Raw genomic sequence first — 21143 nt, 5'->3', positions numbered from 1 at the left:
GAGCCCAATAACAGTTCAGCACAAAGCATAATTACAATATGACAAAATTGATAATGGCGAAATAATAATAGAACTGCATAAAAGTAATTATTACACATAAAGACAATTACAATTACTGACAATGAATGGACGGAACAATGGATGACTTTAAAATACTCGTACATAACCAAGAATAATTCAATAAAAACAATAGTGACATTAATTCTGTGGCCGGGAGGAAAAAGGTCTTAAGTCATTCTTTTTTTTTTTGTGAAAATGAGATTTTTAGATATTCTGAAAGCGGAAACAATTCTCTACAGTCTGGTAAAATGGCTTAAGTCAAATAAGACTCCTGACTGGATTTATAGAGCGTTACCAAATGTCCTAAGCACTCTTTGAATCGAGCACACACAGAATAAAGACCTTAAGAATATTTAATACTTTATTCCTTACAGACCATTAAATGTTTACTTTCCATGCTTCCCTATTAAAAGGGTCTAAATTGTATTTTAGCTAGTTTATCACATACTGATGTCATTTCCTTTTAATACTTTAAGCACCAGGGTAAACAGTCCTATAATTGTTTAAGACCCATTTTGCATTCCTAATAATTTACATTGCTTATTTATTTTGACATGAAAATGGTCTTATGTTTAAATAGTCCCTTTTACTCAGTTTGGGTTCTAGTCTTAAAAAGGCTTAAGTGCTTCTATTTTTGGAAATAACCAATAAAATTGTTAAATGTGCAACATTACCTATTTTAGAAGAAATATAAACAAATCATATCCAGGAAAAAACTCTTAATTAAAAAACTCTATAATTTTTTTAACAATTTCAATCTTTCTACTGCTCTCCTGAAAAGTATAAAATTTTTACTTAAGACCTTTTTCCTCCCGGCCACAGAATTATATATGAATAGTATAAATGAATATTGAAATCAATTCTAAAAAAGACATAAATTATAAATATTATTAACAAAATGACATACAACTAAATAAAATAAATACTACACATTGAATGGATCCAAATTTAATCATGGAAATTTGCATATTTTATACATTTGCAGACCGGAGAGATAGATTTAGAGTTTCTAGTGTAGAACATTTTTTTAAATCTTAATCCTTTGGTCGGATTTCGAAGACTGATATTGCTTAAGAAGGATTCACAATCAATATCACCCTTGATAACCTTACAAAAAATAAATAATCAAGATCTTGATAGGTAAGTGGGAGAGCAGAATTGAGAGAATTGGACAAAGAAGTAGAAAGACAATTGGGGAAATAAAGAGATTGTTTAAGGATAGACTGGAGTGACAGAAATGGATAGGAAGAGGTTACCCCGACATTGGAAGGCAAAAAGGAAAGAAGAAGAAAAATAATAACAATGATATTAAATAAAAATACATAATACAGAGTCCGGCAGAATGGTCTCCCCGATTTGAATTGGCCGCCATACAGGTTTCTTGATAGTTGCGCTTGAGTGGCATATATCTTTGAGCAGCACAAACCATGCCATTTCAGTCACCATCATGGCGTGGACAGGTGAACATCGTGTATTTTGTTCATGATTATATTTTTAAAATGGTGATTGTGATTACAACTATGTGGTAATTTTAGTGTAGGTCGAAAAGAAAGAATTCCTGATAAGAAAATCCTACTGATATGGGTGACAAGTGTCAGACAAAAGATTCAAATAGAAGTCGTCCGGTTGATGACGCAACGTTCTGGCTTTCGAAAATATCGCAGCAGTGAGGTATGCTATTACCACATCCCCACGACATTCAGCCATTAAACATGCTCTGGTATTGAGAATATCTGATCGGAGTGTCAGACGAATCTTACACCTAGACCTGAAGTTACGTTCCTAAAAAGTTATGGTGGTTCAGGAACTTCGGCAACATGACTGATTCAACCGCCAAGATGCTTGCGAGACCATATTGGAAAATGTTCCAGGCGATGTTCTTGTTTTCAAATAACATCTAAATGACGTTTGGATCTTTAGCTACAGTTTTTACAACATTCTATGTCAACAGTTTCAGAAGTTTGATGTATAATATATGATTCTTCATTTTTATACAGTCGCTCCTAAATCCGTGACAGGGATCCAAATTCCGTGATAGTGGTTTCCTAATTTAGTAATGACTAAGATCATTTTCATTTGTCGGACTGCGTCAACAAACAAAACAGTCCATATCGGTCCCCAGAAAACCCTCGAGAAATGCATCAGCGACCTCTCCACAGTGGGCGTGTTACTGTTTGATGTCCTACTACACAATTTCTAATAATAGATCCATGCTTTTTTGAGGAAGGAGGACGTACAGTCACTGTTTGAAGAGTGTATAGCTCATGAGGGCAAGCATAGGTCTGCCACAACAAATCTAATTAATTTTACACAAAAGGCATTTAATACATTACACAATCGCAGAAATTTAGACGTGATATACCTTGAGTTTTCCAAAGCGTTTGATAAAATTGACCATAAAATTTTAATTAATAAACTTTCAAGTTTTGGATTATCTTTTTCATACTTACAGTTAATAAAATCATATCTTACAAACAGGCAGCAGTATGTTTCATTCAATCAAGTAAAATCAAAACCATTCACAGTAACTTCAGGTGAACCCCAAGGATCCAGTCTTGGTCCCTTGTTCTTTTTAATTTATATCAATGACTTACCTAAACAGATTTTCCACTCTAAATGTTTACTATATGCTAATGATGTTAAATTGTATAAAGTCATTGACAAACAACAAGACGTTTTTGATCTATAGCATGATTTGGACAGACTATATAGATGGAGTATCGATAATTTTCTTCTGTTAAATTTTAATAAATGTTGCTTTATGACATATTCTAAAAATAAGACAGTTGCTCAAAATTCGTATGAAATTAATAGTGTGAAGTTACCTAGAGTAGAATCATTTAAGGATTTGGATATTTCTTGTACACACAACTTATGTTTTAAAATGCACTTAAATCACGTGGTAATTGATACATATAGAAAATTAGGATTTATAATCAGAAATACAAAAGAATTAAAAAATGTAAATACTATTGATACTCTATATAAAACTCTAGTTAAGAGTAAACTAGAGTATGTATCTGTAATATGGTCACCTCAGTTCCAGTCCCATCAGATGCAAATAGAAAGGATACAGAAAAGATTTTTACGTTATTTATATTAAAAAAAAACATCACGTGTCGTCTTATGACAAGCAAATTTCATATAATCAATTACTTTTTGAATTTAATTATAAAACTTTAACATCTCGACGATTAATAAATAGTCAAATTTTACTCTATAAGACTGTTAACGGTATATTGAATAACTGTGATTTTCTCAAATTCCTTCAGTTCAAGGTAAAAAAACCAGAATTACGTCATAGGCAACCTTTTGTTATTCCCATTCCTAGAACTGTTTTCTTCAAGAACTCTCCATTGTTTTTTATGTGTAATACAACTCTCTGTCTTTAAACTGTGATTCTCAATTAGATTTCAGTTTAACAATTGAAAAATTTCATACAATATTAAAAAGAATTGTATTTCCTTAGATATTTAAATTATGAAGAAGTGCATTATAATGTTTATACTCTAGTTTTTAAATAATTTTGCAGCATGATATTGACATATGGCACTATATTAACTGCAATATTATATTCTAGCATCTTTTACCGTTATGTATTGTTTTTTTCGTTTGTGTTGTTTGTTTTGTTCTTTTTTTATTATGCATTTTGTATATATATATATATATATATATATATATATATATATATATATATATATATATATATATCTATGGAAGCCACCAGTAATTGGAAGCCTGCTACTGTTGGTGGTGGATTTAAATAAATAAATTTTAAATAAAAAAATTTGGATGATATTATCTTTAAAACAAAGTGATGTCAAAATGGCAAACATTCTTCTGTAAGATGGTAAAATAAACATTTTAATGGGATCTATGTTGCTCTAATTATTCATGTTTATAATCGGGATGATCAATCTGCAGGGTCATATATAACGAAAATGTATGCACTACTTACGGTGTTGGTTCAGGAAGAGTGAAATTATAAGCACATCCCTCCACTGAAGTTGGCAACAATGGGAGTTTGATTTTTCCTTCTGCAATTCCTTTCCTGTTTCCAATCACAATCCAGGACATGAACAGTAGACTGAAGATACTTCCAGCAAGAGCTCCCTGCAAGGAATAAGTGAAGTTACATTGCGTTGTTATCATTCTTTTCGCATCCCAACATACTCCTGTTTTTATTTCAATCTTACCTTGGCGTTTCCTGGGGGATACAGCATTCCGAATGTGAATAAACCTATCATGGCACCTGCTGTTACTCCTAGGGCACTGAATGCAAGCTGTAATGATAACAATGTCGAATCACTTAGGCTATTTCAGAATTATATTTAGATTTCATAACATGTTTTGTTGACAAACACTTCCCAAAACTATGTTAGAATTATCCTTACGTCTCCGGTAATGAGCCTTTGGTACGGATCTTTGTTTCATTTCATTTGTATTTTCACATCACTCGGTCAATATTTGTTAATCTTTGTTGCAAGATGTTTAAAACAAATGAAAATATTACAGACAAATATTGTTATAATACTATTTCTTTTATATGACGTTATTCCATTTTTGGCCAATGAAGTGTAATGAAATTTTGAAGTGCAACCGACCACAGTCATACATCGCGATAATTTCTGCAGCTCGATTTATCACAAGGTCGTGCTTTTGTTTAGTCAGTGTCGCCAACTGTTTCCACGTAAATCGATGAGCATGAATCCATTTTACTAAATAAAGTGCGAAATCCTGCTTCCACATCTACATCTTCATCTTCTAATTCCATGTCCATTGTACCTTAAGAAAATGACACTCCTTCATAACAATTGTTCATTTAATTAATGTATTAATCAGGTTATTTTAATTCTACTATAAAATGTTTAAATTAAATTATGATTTCAGGAGATAATAGAAACGTACTTCTGTTATAATAACAGGAGAAAAGTGCAGTACATGCAATTAACATTTTTAAACCTGTATTTCGCTTTTCTCAATTGGCATTACTGAATAACATTCAATTTCTTTATTGTAGTAATCGTCATTCATCTATTTTGACTTCACAATATCTGAATAGGTTAAATATTAATAAATATACAGGTATTAACATTTTGTGAGCGAATTTTAGGGATATATTATTTACAGTTTTATTTTATTCACGAAATAGCCCTAATAAATATTACTCGAGTTCTGAGATTTGCCAAATAAACCCACGAGCGAAAATAATTAGAAGTTTTACGACACAAAATAGACAAGATTCTTAATTCGAATTTTATCAAACACTGACAGTTCTATATTGACAAGAGAAGTTATAAACTGAATGTCTAAAGGAATAGAGAACTGCATAGTACATAAGTGAGACTACAGGGATCAAATTTTGAGCCTTCTTGGATTTTCCATCAAAGACTACGTAATCCATGAAAATTTTTATGAAAGTGAAATATTCTCCGCTTAACAAGAAAAAAATGTACATTTATTCAACCTGTATGAACATACTGGGTAAGTAGAGTACTTTTACATTATGCGGCAACTAGACTATAGGCTGATGCGCTCCTACTCGCTGGTTACAGATAAAATGTATTGTCAGTGGTTTGACTGTCCTCAAATTATTAACGCACAATATTATTAATTCTATATAATTCAAATATCAATTACAATTGTGCTAGATGATGCTACAAATATTTGCGACATTTGACTCAGGAATTACCCATATCTTGATGCAGTCCCCTTTGGCAAATGGAAGATAATATTTTTCATATTTTCCAGGGTATATGGATTATTATTTATTTAATTCACTTCTTAAATTTGCACCCCGATGAAAGCTGTATTGTGTTACGTGAGGAGATCGAGAGGGGTCAAACACTCATCCTTCTAATTCTATCTTCGAACACTGTAAGAAGTTCGTCCATAGAATAGTGAGCTGTATATACTGTCGCTGAATGCTATAGGAGAAAAGCAAAAGCACACTCTCTCTCTCCGTTAAAATACCAAAACCCGGGGCAAAATATCACTTTCCCATGACTCTGTGCATTATTATACAGGGACATCATTTTATTTTTACTTCAATTTTTATTGTACCTGAATTTTTAAATGTACTTCACTTCTACCCCCTCTACTAGTAAACTTCGAACCGTTCTCCACACAGAACCAAGGCCGCGTATGCAGTACTGAGTTAGTGAGTTTTCCAGTGACGAAAGAGCTTTCAATATTGAATCATATTTTCGCACAGGTACTGTCGTCCGTTTGCCTACGTCGCATCCAGGTTTCCCCCACCTGCTTCTGTTCGCCCCTCTGTAAAGTCTAGTAGCTGAGCTGTCCTAGCTCGTTTCTGAAAACATTCATTTCTGTTAGGAATTGGACGTTTACGTAATATTATTCAACTGTTTAAAATAACTTAAATAAAAGGGCCTTGTTAAGTAACTGTCACGTGATCCCCCACCACCTTTCTACGACCCTGCAACAAAACCCCTTGAATGGACAGTAGATAGCATTTCTGAGTCATTTTATGTTTTCGGATCGGGCAGAAGTGAAGATTGAATTTACAGTACGTAAGGTACTCTTTTATAGAGTAGGTATAGAATTATTTCAACATGAGTTACTCGTACGAAGGACGAAACTGGTAATTGGAATTAGGTACAATATTCTATAGTGCGATAATATGCCAAAAGAACTGAAGCCTGTATGGAAATGAACGGCCACCATTTTCAAAAATGTGTTTAAATATCCATATTATGATTATTTTTCAATTTAACTTCATTCCCTCTATTGTACGCTAATGTGCTATAACAGTACAATATACACTGCATAATGAATACGTCCGAATGGATAGCTCAATTTGTGAGTAAAAACACTAAGTGTTAATACAGTACTGTATTTTGATTAAACAAAAACGTAATGAAAATGATAAAACTCAAAATTGCGATATTTCCTAGTTTACATAAATGGATGAACTACTTTTCTTCCCTCCTATACGTAGTAAAGTGATTTGTATTTTACGCCAGTATCATCGAACTCCAGTCTTGGAAGGGGGAGCAAGCGGTGTTTCCGGTTCTAGACCTTTAATCCGAAGATATAGCCAGGTTGATATTAAAAATGTTAGTAAAAATAAAATGATGTCCCTGTACATTAGGACATATCATCTCACTACTCAAAACGTACAGCAATTGTATTTCACATCATGAAAAGGCTCTTGATGAAGAAGGTTGGTTCTTTAGAGGACCAGCTCGCAGCGGCAACTGCAATAATTTACATACCATCCGAAGTATATTACGTCAACGTACGCTGAGACACTGTGTTTTGCTGTACGATGTGATATGGTGTGGAGATTCAGAATGAATAAAATCAGCTGAGGAAATGAAAAGAGCTCCTCAGCTATTGTCCACAATATCTTTCTTAGATCACCGTTTATTTGACATGGGAACTTAGTAATATGTATTGAATACTTAACTCAGAGAACGTACTACATTTTACGTTAGGAGTCAACAAATACGCTCCAGAAGAAGTGAACTGATTACGGAAAAAAATATATTTCAAGTCCCTTACTATGTAAATAAGGTTTTATTGTACCATACCTGTAGAATACTTCCCATCTTGTCAACTATGAACACAATTAGTACACAGATGGCGCCAATCACCACAACCACGCATTTGATTATATTACTGGCGGTGCGGTCTGATAACGTTTTCTTCATACAGGGACGTACGAAGTCCTCGAATAACGTCGCTCCTAGAGCGTTGAGACTGCTTGACATTGTGCTAGAATAGAGGAAAGAACATGCATTGTCATATTTGAAAGTGATTAGTAGCGTACGTGGTACTCGGAGCGCGACTCCTTACTGTTGAAGTTCAGACGCAATCGCGATGTAAAATATTTAGACACCGAGAGGCACTGAGTCACTTCAGTCAGTTGGTAGGCCTATATGATTCCTTAGTGATAGATAGGTCAGTATTCCAGCTACTTATAAACTGGAATGAGGTTGCCTGATTCGAAGTATAGACTACATGACGTCACAGCGCAAGTACAGGTACGTTCGTATACAAATAGTTACGCACTTACGCATCCTCTTCCCTCTTCCTCTAGAACAGGCATGTCAAAACCCTGCACATTGTGCAGTCGCGCACATTGTGCAACTGTCTCTGTCCGATGTGCACTCTCTATTCCCCTACCTGGAGGGAGTGAATCGCCTTGGAGGGGAACGCGACAAGGCTATACAATACCTGCAGCAGCTTTTGTTTCAGTACGAGTGCCGATTTGGCTGTGTCTTTGAATGAGTTATGATAAATAAAGTGAGGAATTCACAGATAACGGAGAAGAGAAATTACGAATCATATAACATACTGTAGTTGTTATAATGTTTTCCTCAGCCAACAATAATTATTAGTTTAAAATGAAAGGCTTTCATCAGCGTACGTCGAGGTAATAGTGTTGTGAGGTGACAATTTAGATCAGATTATTAAAGTTCTCAAAATATGATATTGCCAGTGCTTATATCTTAATCAGTACTCTCACGGCATAACGTACTTGACAATGGCGTTGTTTTGGAAGTGTGCTAACACAGCCATCAAAGGTTAGACGACTTACGACTTTCATTTCATAAACTGGTAAGTGATGAGAAGATAGTGAGGAATACATGTGAGGCTCTTGAGGTTGTAAGGAGAGAAGAAAACAACTATTTGCAAGGCGGAAATTTTTCTGGAAAAATATATGACAAATTTTCCATCTCACGTCACAATATTAATTCAATACACTTATATTAATAAATCTTTAAATCTGACATAAAGAGAATATCGTTGCTTCACAGCTTGTGAACTGCACTTTTAATTTCTTTGAGTAACGCTCCCAACTTTTCGATACTTGCTCTCAACGTTTTCAAATAAACTATATGTGAATTTAAATTCTAAGCTTAATTTGTATATACTAATATTAATATTAATTTATATTAACATACAACAAAGAAATGATTTCAGTGTAAAAACTTCACAATGTCCTACTGCATGTAATTAATTTGGAGTATAATATTTTCTTCAACATTTGTGCACCATTGGTCACAGTAAATAATAATGGTTGACGAACAATGAACGAGTAGGGTCTATTACTTTAAAATAATTAGTACCTACTACGTAAAATGAAATACTTGCTCGTTTCTTGTTATTTCGAAATTAATGCATTTTTTTCCTTCAAATACTGTATAAAAATCATATTAATAAATTATGCTTTACAGAACACTACTTTGTGAAGTATAACTGAGTAAGCCTAAAGTTTCTTGTATTACAATTGTCAAATAAAGACACTGATAATAAATGTGTGTTTTTTTTTTCGTTCTGCTAACTATGTTTATAATGTCCAAATGTCTATTTAATCCAACCCTAGAAGCGCAGAATAGATTATTGCACACCCCTCCAGCTAAGAACGGGTAAGAGCAACGCTTGATTGATGCAACCTACACAGACCGGTGATCCGCGCACATAACTGCACATTTAGAGTCCGATTTCTGACATGCCTGCTCTAGAAAGTTAAAACCGGGACACAGTCATAGTGAGTAGTCTTATCGATCACTGCTCTTACTAGTAGTAGTATTTAAATAACTACATCTTTGTGGCCGATTGAATGTTCATTGCAAAGGTAAAAAGCTGTAGGTAAGACGCTCAAGCATGTAATATTGCAGGGCATAGTTGAGGATATTTAAATATTATTTTTTACTGTCAATATAGACAACATTACAACACATAAATTGTATAAAACAAACGTAAAAGCGACAAAAACAGCGCACTGAAAGACACCGCAATACCAAAAGGCACAGAAAGTGTGTTGAACGTAATCCAATAGAACCAGTAGACTAGGCCTACCATGAAAGTCTGAAAATTATGAAGATATTGACTCGACGTTTAGTTTGGATTTTTGTAGCCTACCATGATGTTCAGCGCCAACATCGTAATTAATAAATTAAATAATCTATATTTTAGGGAATTTCTAGAAGAGTTTATAAAAAAATTAGTGGGTTTTCAGTGATGAGCGACATATGCAATATCCTAATGAAAGACGAAAAGATATCAGACAATAGGAATATCTTGTACTACACCATGCACCAATAACGTCTTGTGCTATTGAAGAATTTCTTGCAATATATTTAAAATCATTTCAAGTGACATCCACATATGTTCAATTTCCGTAACTTCTGAGTGCACGTTACTATACACTGTAAATATCACGACGAAAATGAACATCATGGCTTAAGCTTGTGTTTACTAGTATAGCTTCAGAATGTCGGGAGTTGACTGTACTCCACGAACACGCAGCGACGACCTGTTTGTTTATATCCTTATCAGTTGCATTACCTGTGTCCGGAGTACTATATACCCGATGTGTTTTTAACTTCAGTCTTTAGGTAGCTGGACTACTAAGCCTAGTGAAAGAAGTGCTACTAAGTTCTGTGTTAAAAATGTTATAATAATTGTGTTTAGTATAGAATTTGTTAGTGAGTTGACGTGTTACTCAAATCTATGTTAAAATTACCTTTGTGTGTTTGGCTTTAGTTTCGTGTGTATACAGTTGTTAGAATTTTTTAGTGAGATGTGTTACTCAATTCTATGTTAACTCTAATAGTAACAACGGGGGATTTTTTATGCCCACTTTCTCTAAAAGTTGTTTTAAATTCCTGATTTATATATAAAAATATTGTTTATTGTCAGTTATGAATCCTTCTATCTTATTGTGTTATTGTTTAATCGTTTTCACTGATAGGTTTACTAAAATACAAAAATACTTATTATATTTTCATGTAATATATTTTTATTTTCGGGTCTCTAAATAAGTGGATTCTGTTTAATAGGATCACATTGGGACAATGTGTTTTGGTCCAATAAAGCGGGTGGTAACCGGAATTGGATACATAATACATTGACATGTTGACGTGTACTGTATTTGTCCCTCTAAGCTTGGTCCTAGTACGCAGTTAGTCTTACTAACCGCAGGACCTATTACGCGGAATTCACTATATAAGCAATACAGTTTAAGAGTACTATGCAGAAACAGACCAATCAGAGCATACTAAACAATGTCAGGCAACACAACCATGTAGATTATGAGTCAATAAAAATCTCACCCTATTCCATAACTACTTAACCCGGCTATGCTTGTGCCTATTGTTATAAAAATGTAGCCTACTGGCCACAGTATAAGAAGAATCAGTAGGGACAGCTCTTGTCGGCACCTTTGATGTTGTTGGTACTAAATTCAAGCTCAGTAAGTTCTAGTTCTCAATGAATCCAACTATGTCGCTAGTATCAAACCACTATCAAAATATTGGTAAAATATTTACATATTTATTTATTTTATTGGTCAGTAATACGAATAATTTTGTATGTATATTATCTATCATTAATATTATGTCGCTAGCAAGTCAAAATACTTATATCCATTGTTGACGTTCATGTTCGCACTTCACCTCAACGGGCGCCATGATGTATTATATTGTACTTGGATCAATTTTACCAACATAAACCTCAAACAGTGACTTGGACGTTAGCGTCAATTAGTGAATATTTTCGCGATGATTGCATACGGAAGTAATTATTATTATGGTTATATTGTCATTCCTTTGCCTCATGTCTTTAAAATTATTAAAAGATGAGTAATTAATGTTTTCAGTTAATATTAAATTATGCCAGACCTGTCGTACATGGAGATCCATCTAGTGGAGGTTCCAGATAATACACCCGGTTTCGTGACATGCGCACTCAGAATTTGTTCCCACGAAAGACTTAGGTGTCTTTACTGTATGTTCTCTATACTGTGTACTGGCTTTAGGCCTATCTATCCTAAAGACAGTGTTTTCCGTCTGAGCTGCCAGCCCTAGATATAGAAAATCGCCCAATACTTAGCAATTCAAATAAAATTCAACATTATATTTATACCAATAGATTTCTGAGATAGAGAAGTGTAACATTCACTATCTTCCAATGAGTGTTGCACAGACGCAAAGGGTCTTACCTCAGAGATGCACTAAAAATTCCAGCCACAAACAGTCCAGGCAAACCGGGCACAGATTTTGAAATGTCCATCACATAGTAAGGAAGCAGCTGATCTGGTCTCGAAATGGCCTGGAACAGATATGAGTAATTATGTTGAATACTCTGTCAAGAACTTGCAAAGAAAATTACGCTTTTAGAACAGTGAATTCCAACTAGCCGCTTACAACGTAGTGCGTTTCCTCCCTCACAGAACGGGCATAGAGCATTTGTCAGAACAGCGATACGGTGGTGTTATCCCCGAACAGATTTCAGTAATAAGAGTATACTTGTTGCACACATATATTTACATTCGAAATAAATTTAGAAAACGATTACTAAGATTCGAATAAACTAGCTTCATCAGGATAGGCATTCTTGTCCGTGCGTTTTGTTTACAAACATTAACTAGTTGTCGCGTGTCCCCAGCCGACAATTGTGACGATGTATTTTCAGTTCCTGTCGGCTGTACTGTCCAGTCACTGATGTTTCACCTAGGAGGTGGGGAGCGCTCTTCCCAGCAGGTAGAGTTTTAGCTAGTGGAAGGGAGTAGTGTTTATTTAGTCCGAAGCAAATCAAGGCCCTTTCCTATGTAGCTATACAGCCTATGCTGATGCAGCTACTTTCTCGGAACCTTAGTGATTACATGGAAAGAGATGCTCAAAAGAACTTTCTATATTCCTAATAATACAAGCCATGTAAGATCGAATACATGTATTTAATATACATTTTTTAGATCTTTCCTTGATTATTTTATTAAGTATATGTAATCTTGATTTAGAGAATTGTCACTATAATTATCGTTATATGTTTCAGACTATAGGCGATATACCGTTTGCTACAGAGGACTTTATTGAGCATTGCTAGTGAATTTTATTCTAAGTAAAATAAATGAGATATATTATCTACTAGTATTTTTTGTTTCGATCAAATTTCGTACTAGTCAAAACTAGCGTGAACGGCAACTAGAAGTTAATATATTTTCGAATACAAACACATGTAGGAAAATTAGGCTCTGGGTATTTTCACGTAAACAATGAAAGTGCAAGTAGAAAGAATTTACTTGAAGAATGCACAACATTATATTTTACTCAATTACATGTAGTTTGTTAAAGTAATAGCAGGATGTTCAAGGAAAAGATGGAAATAGAGGTTAAAAATACTTGTCTATCTTCGACTGGATTGCATATTGATCCTATGTTATCATTGATAGTGGTCAGAAGATGGTGATGTTCATATTGTACATAAAATTAGTTAATATTGCTATAAAATATTTGTCTGAACTTGGCATACAAGCAAGTTACTCAAGGGAAAAATATACCTCTGTTAAAATATTTACATGCAACATAAAATTAACATAATTTTGAGCTATTTTAAGACTTGTCTTCCAGAACGATACGTCTATTCATACCATATCTATTGTCACCAATGTCCACACACATTTATTGCCGCTTTTATTTATGTCCACATTTTTAGTCCATCTGACTTATGTCTTGTATTAACCCTTAAATTGACAAAGTGTCCAATACGATACAAGATTTTAATAATTTATGCTATAAAAATTACAGAAAATAAATTGGTAGGAAAACATAAATTGAAGCAAAATTATAAAATAATGTAAAACAAATATAGTATGGATATTGTATTAATTGTTTTCTTTACAGTCCGACACGGTTTAATAAAAACAGTGTGGAGACAGACTTCTTCCAATTTAAGGGTTATGGGACGTTATGGAAATTATGATTGGAGCTAGAGGCACAATTCCACGAAAGTTCTTAGAAGGCTTCCGAAAATTAAAAGTTCCTGACAGCACCTTGGACATGATATCCTCCACTGCACTGAAGTCGTCATCAGCATATATTTTAATCATCATTTATATTCTTTATAAAATGTAATTTGTCTTGTAGCCTAAATTGTTTGTTGCATTTCCAATACATTTTTCAATGATAACCTACCTAACTATGTTTTCTATTAAAGAAAAAATTAATTAAATATAAATATACATTTAGAATTGATTAGGAGGCCGATTATTAAACCCTGGTTGGGACAGCTATCAATTATTGTTATTTTATTAAACCGAATAGCTTACTACTACAATAGTGGAAAGATGATTAATAACACGCATGTGGTTAGCGACAGCGACGCCAATGCCATCTAGCGACTCGATATGAGAACAAATACATAGGCCTAGGCTATATTTAAACTTAAAGAGAAAAATGCTAGATTGATATTTAAGAAACGTAATAACTAAATAAATTCAAAGCTCTTTCTTTTTGTTTTTGTACCCTTGTCATCTATATGAATTGTAAAATAAAATCTGAATTTTAAATAGGAAATGGGAGCAAGAAAAATTACTAGAAAAATAAATAATGATTATCCAGTCATTTGAAAGAAATGATTTGTTTAATATATTAATAGTGTGCTGTCTTCTTTCATTTTATATTTTTGTACCTTATGAAAGTCATAAATCAATTGTTTGCTTTTTTTACATGTGCGTTTTTAAGGACAGTGAAATACTTGACTACCAGTAATCTTATACAAACATTACTAAGAACTTTCATATTTACATTGTGTTTTAGAAAGCAATTAGTTATATTATTTCTAAGTCCATGAAAACTTTCTCACAAAAATTTATGAAAATCGTTTTCAAATATTTCTGACATCTCAGAATAATTTATTTCCACTTTTCACTTTACTTGGTCAAGATAAATTGATTCTTATTCACTCCACATAAATTTGTAAAATTCAGTGTAACTTACATGGGCCATGTTATACTGAACGTCAACAATAGCTCTAAAGATTGAGAGAGTTTATCTATTCCTCTCATCATTAGCTATAATACTCAAATCAATCATAACCTCATTATATGGTCCTTATAATTCCTTGTTTTTGGGAAACCTGACAATTATTATTTTCGTTCATTTGAATCTGGTACTTAAAACAGTCGTATATGACACAAACAACACCTCTTCAGCCATTTCCTTAAATTACAGGACATAAGAAACAAAGAGGAAAATATCGTTTTTACCAAAACATATCTACTGCCATGGATGCTGCTGTTAGTTATCTTATCGAACCGCTAGGTGGCAGTCGTGGAGTATGTAGCCAATTTTTATCGCCACTTTCCACTATTATAGTAGTAAGCTATTTGATTAAACCTTCGTGTTCTACTAGTAGACTATATTGTAAAATTTTTCTGTATATATTTCAACTTGACTATGACCACAGTCTAGTATATACAGTCACGAAGCTCAATACGTAAGGAATATGCATCCATTCATAGTTTCTAACTACTAGGATCGCTACTATCGCCATATCACAGACAATGCGAAATAAAATTGGCACAGTCTATTGTTCCTAGGGGGGAGGTTTGACTACATAAATTCTTGTAACAAAGACAGCAGAGCAGGTTTAGCGTGGCTAAGATTGGGGGCATGGAACGGTAATAAAATTGTCAATGAAGAAGGGAAGCATCTTTTTCCGCTTTGAAAGGAAAAGGATTCCTATAAATATATTTTATTACTTTGTGTCGAATTGGAACATGTAGGGAGAAAATATTACCACCCTCGATGCTAAGTCAGAGTAGGAGTTCGCTTGCATGTCTTGACCTCATGGGGAATAGAGAATGGGAACAAAAGACTGGATTGTCCCTCTTGAAGGTGAGAAAAATTATAACTGCAACTGTTGAAGTTTGCGACGCGAACTGAGGAAGGGTTAATAGTATCCACACAACTGTACACTTTTAGGTCTTTTAAGTTAGGATATATTATATAATATGTTTTATTGTGCCATTTCCATTTTAATATGTGTGTTCTTTTACAGAATAGTTGGATGTAATCATAGGTAGGGTGGGAACCTACAAAGGAGGAATTGTTTAGGATACAAAGCACGTACGGTCAGAAGACCCGTGCATTGGAATTTAGACAAAATTATGATAATATAAAATTTGTATGTATAATATTACTCAATATATCTATCTATCTATCTATCTATCTATCTATCTATCTATCTATCTATCTATCTATCTATCTATCTATCTATCTATCTATCTATCTATCTATCTATCTATCTATCTATCTATCTATCTATCTATCTATCTATCTATCTATCTATCTATCTATCTATCTATCTATCTATCTATCTATCTATCTATCTATCTATCTATCTATCTATCTATCTATCTATCTATCTATCTATCTATCTATCTATCTATCTGTCTGTCTATCTGTCTGTCTGTCTGTCTGTCTGTCTGTCTGTCTGTCTGTCTGTCTGTCTGTCCTCAACAACTCAAGCTTCGTGACTGTATAAACTAGACTGTGCTATGACTATAATTAAGACTTTATAGTAAATCACAGTCTAGTATACAGTCAAGAAGCTCAATACGTTAGGGAATATGTATCCATACATAGTTGCTAACCACTAGGATCGCTACTATCGCCACATCACAGACAATGCGAATTAATACCGGCACAATCTTAGCATGCAGACTTTCACGGCCGGTGTCTAGTTGAAACAGAGCTTCCGGGCTAAGATGCCGTGGTCTACTGGTGCTGACGTTACCAAACGTTTCGTCTACTTCTACGGCAGAAGACTTCGACCGAGGATACCTAACCACTGAAGATGTCTGCCGTAGAAGTAGACGAAACGTTTGGTAACGTCAGCACCAGTAGACCACGGCATCTTAGCCCGGAAGCTCTGTTTCAAATACCGGCACAGTCTATTGTTCCCAGCACACTCATCACCTCAAGCTTCGTGACTGTATATACTAGACTGTGGTAATATTAATATTTTTTGACATGTCCCATATTCTAACTCTGAAGCGATGTACATATACCATGGAATGTAAATAAATAGATTACAATATCATACAATGTCCACACAGTTTGTGTAAATTTTTATTTACGTCTACTTTTCATATGATTATGTTTATTGTAATACAGTCAGACCAGCAAAGATGAATAACATAAATTGCATCAAATCATGGATGTACCTACTGTACTATATGGCTGTGAAATTTGGGTTCTAACCAGTCATAGCAGTTGCAGTGACGATGTACCTTAGGTCAGTGAAAACTGCACGGAAACTGATCCAATACGCATTAGTAGATCAGACAATAATAAGAAATCGACTCGCTCTGCAATCAGCAATTTTAAGCAGAAGTGGGGAGAATTCCTTCTTCTATTAGAGGGTTTAATACGACAAAAATTGCTTATGATTACGAGACAATAGGAAAAATATGTGGGACGCCCACTAAAAAGATGGGAAATGTGAAGCCAGGACAGGTCTTCAGCCTAAACCGTGACATGATGATGATGATGATGATGATGATGATGATGATGATGATGATAAAGACATGGAAAATGTAGCATTTCATTTAGATGAGGCGATATTAACAATTCAGTTTAAATTATTATGTCAGAATGTATTCAACAGTTTCCAAATACTGTAAACTCACCTTTGATGTTAGGGGGTCACAATCTTTGTAGGCGGCGTATATAAGGAGACCAGTGAAACAACTGATGAATTTTGTAACTAATAATCCAGCAACTGCAATTACCAGAGCTCTGTAAGCAAACGATAAACCCTTATATGCATCGGTAAAAACTTTAAGATCATAGTAAACTATCACAAAATAATAACCAAGAACTTAAACTTTTGCCGCAATAACCTTGGGATTTTTTTTCTGAGCACTTGCATCTGCCAATATATACAGGTTGATTCACGAGAATTTACCGTCCTTTACGGAGCTTATTTCTGAAGACATTCTGAGCAAAAAAAGTCATATAACATGAGTCCTACTCTCAATATTTACAGAGTTACATTTCGTTATTGAAACACATTGCTGTGAACGCGTGATCTTGGTCAGAGTGCAGCCAGCAACCAACGCAAGCTCTATGGAAATCAAAGATAGACGTATGCAGTTATGTAGCGTGACAAGTGTCGTTCACAAGCGTGCGGCCTAGTGTACTTAAGCGGACGGCGACATTTTAAAAAATATGTTGTAAACTCTCCGAGACTGTAAATTAGGAAGCAAAATTGAACTCCAAATAATTAAGTCGGTGGAAGTGGTGTGATTTGTAATAATTGTTGTGATAAGTGCGTAAGAATAATGTAATTTTGTAATTAAAATTAGAAAAAGATGTCTGTACGAAGCAACTAAGAACTTCACAGCACTTTTCTAGCTTCATAATACATGCCAATTAAAGAAATGATCTGAATGGTTCATTCTATGTTTGTATTATTCTTTTACCTAAAAATTAAAGAAAAAACGTATTTCATAAACAAGTTTAAATTAGTGTAACTCTGAAAATATTAGAATGGGGACTATGTTTATATGACTTTTCTTTTTCAAAATGTCTTCAGAAATAAGTTACGTAAAGGACGGTAAATCCTCGTGAATCACTCTGTACTTCGCGAGATTTCATTAGTTCAGCTATGTAAAGTAACGAACTTTTTAATATTGGAAGATCACACCAAAAAAAAAAAACAATTTTAGGTACCTGTAATGTTCCTAGTGTTCCCAGTTGTATATGTTACTATCAAGATGTTGGTAGATGTAGTATTAGATGAGTTTCTCTGTAGTACAAAAACAAATGTGTCTAAAAAGAACGCTATGCCTATCTATTTTGCTTATATATGTTTGAAACCAGTGCTAAAATGGGCTAATTTGTCTATTTCTTCTCACATTAGCCCACGTCTGGGCGTTAATAACTGAACTCAGTCACTTCAGACCACCCCTTAACTCCCCACTCCACCTTCCCCGGCTGAGACAGTAATATTTTGGTGCGGTACAAGCAGGCAGGAAGGTCAGTGACGGATTGTATCAGGCGGACATCATAGCTTTTACGAACTTTCGGCTGTCGCTGATTCCTAAAATCCACCACTGCTGTACAAAGCCTTACTGCGCGTTTTTTTTTTATAAGGCGATATAAACAAAAGTGACATGGGAGTAGTTTCTCCTTCCCTTCCACTTCCCTTCTTTGCTGAGCGAGTCAACGGAGTCGGACCTGAGCGAATTTCATACCTTCAGGTCAAAAATTATGGTAGCATATAGGTTATGAACATTTTTAAAAATATTTATGTGTATCTATATGAAAAAAGAAAGAAAATAAACACATGGCGATTTAGTTCAAACCAACTTTTAGACAAGCTTTTTCTTATGAATTTTTTTGTTATGCAGAATAAACTGGTAAACGAAAATTTCTATTGAACGAAAAAATTATTTTCCATAAGAAATTAATTATTTTGTAAAGATTGTTTCTATATCTCTTTGCGATTACATTCTAAGTTCTTGGTTTCTTGGACATCGACGACTACTTACAAACTCATTTTTACATTCAAGATTGGAGATCACTTATGGGGATGAAGGACGGAAGAGGGAGAATGGGGATGAAGGACGGAAGAGGGAGAATGGGGATGAAGGACGGATGAAGGAGAATAAGAATGAAGGACGGAAGAAGGAGAATAAGAATGAAGGACGGAAGAGAGAAAATGAGAATTATACAGACTCACCTTTTTATGGGTGGGAGAATTTCCAATAAAGCAGTTTATCTTGCAGTGACCTGAATGACAGCATTAGAGGAAAACATTACCATTTTTTGAGGTTTCAATTTTATTTGCCATAAATGTACCAGTTGGTATTTTTCGAAAGAAGACATATTAAGAAAATGTACGTCCTTGAACAGGTTTGAAATCGTGAACTTATGGTATAGGTAGCTATAAACATGATGTTTAGACAACATAAGGAACATTGATTTTAAGTTTCTTCCCTGTTATCGTAGAGAAGCTCGGGGATACTCTCAATAGTGTAAATGAAAACACAAACAAGTTCTTTCATAAATCGTAGTTATAAAATAAGTTGTGATTCTTGAGAAATTCTTCATTAAATAAATACAAGCATAGATATCCTGAAGGATTGACTTTATAAATGCTATGGCTATTATATTGACTCACTTCTGTGCCTGCCGATATGTTGGTAGGGACATGAATTTTTGCACCATTGCTTGATTGACTGAAACAACATTGATCCACAGGATGGTGTGGCCTATAATTACAATCCAGAACGACATGCGGACTGTTGGCGAAGGTGTCATTCTGAAATGAAAACAAAAAACAAAACACAGCTGTTAACTTACTACGGCTACTACTACTACTACCACCACTACTACTACTACTACTACCACCACTACTACTACTACTACTACTACTACCACTATCACTAACACTACCACTACTACTAACACCACTACCACCACCACTACTACTACCAGTACTACTACTACTACTGCCACTACCACTACTACCACTACCACCACTATCACTACTACTACTACCATTACCACTACTACCACTACTACCTTTTACTACTACTACTATCACTACTACTACTATTACTACTACTGCTGCTACTACTACCATCACCACGACCACCACCACTACTACTGCTACTGCTACTACCATCACCACGACCACCACCACTACTACTACTACCACTATTACTAACACTACCACTACTACTAACACCACTACCACTACTATTATCACTACTACTACTACTACTACTACTACCACTACTACTACTACTATCACTAACACTACTACCACTACCACCACTATCACTACCACTGCCACTACTACCATTATTACTACTACTACTATCACTAATACTACTACCACTATCACTACTACTACTACTACTACTACTGCTATTACTACTACTGTTACTACTACTACGACTACTACTACTGCTGCTACGTGTATTACAATCCCACCACCACCCAAAACCGAGATGATGAAACCTGGAACTCCATCCCCCATAGTCACCTTCAATACGTCTGAAGGAGATACCGCAACTGTTTTTAGTTTAAAAAACAAGACATGTTCTTGTGAGTGACTTCTATAAGTAGTGGCTTAGCAAATTTGACCTGTTTTTATAGCTTTGTCATTGTTGTTATTTATATATTACTTGAAATTTTGATATTTAATATTTATTAATTTTATTTAATAACATTCATAATATTTTTACACATTAATTTACAAATATAAATACAAATATATTTTTCATTCTTAGATATACTCTTTTAACACTTGTA

At 34.3% G+C, this 21143-nt stretch overlaps 1 protein-coding gene across 1 annotated transcript in view; it reads right to left on the bottom strand.

The window, feature by feature from the left end:
* Positions 1 to 21143, bottom strand: part of LOC138712087 (sodium-coupled monocarboxylate transporter 1-like) — a 67920-nt gene that overhangs the window by 10068 nt on the left and 36709 nt on the right. Inside the window, exons 7-12 of the mRNA XM_069843481.1 lie at positions 20005 to 20145; positions 17507 to 17615; positions 12035 to 12144; positions 7617 to 7800; positions 4257 to 4343; positions 4019 to 4173 (exon numbers count right to left, since the gene is read on the bottom strand). Coding sequence (XP_069699582.1) covers positions 4019 to 4173; positions 4257 to 4343; positions 7617 to 7800; positions 12035 to 12144; positions 17507 to 17615; positions 20005 to 20145 — 786 coding nt within the window. The remainder of the gene's footprint in view (positions 1 to 4018; positions 4174 to 4256; positions 4344 to 7616; positions 7801 to 12034; positions 12145 to 17506; positions 17616 to 20004; positions 20146 to 21143) is intronic.

This window comes from Periplaneta americana, chromosome 13 (genome assembly GCF_040183065.1).
Source record: "Periplaneta americana isolate PAMFEO1 chromosome 13, P.americana_PAMFEO1_priV1, whole genome shotgun sequence".
NCBI classification, from domain to species: Eukaryota; Metazoa; Arthropoda; class Insecta; order Blattodea; family Blattidae; genus Periplaneta; species Periplaneta americana.
This window is presented reverse-complemented; position numbering and strand designations above follow the sequence as displayed.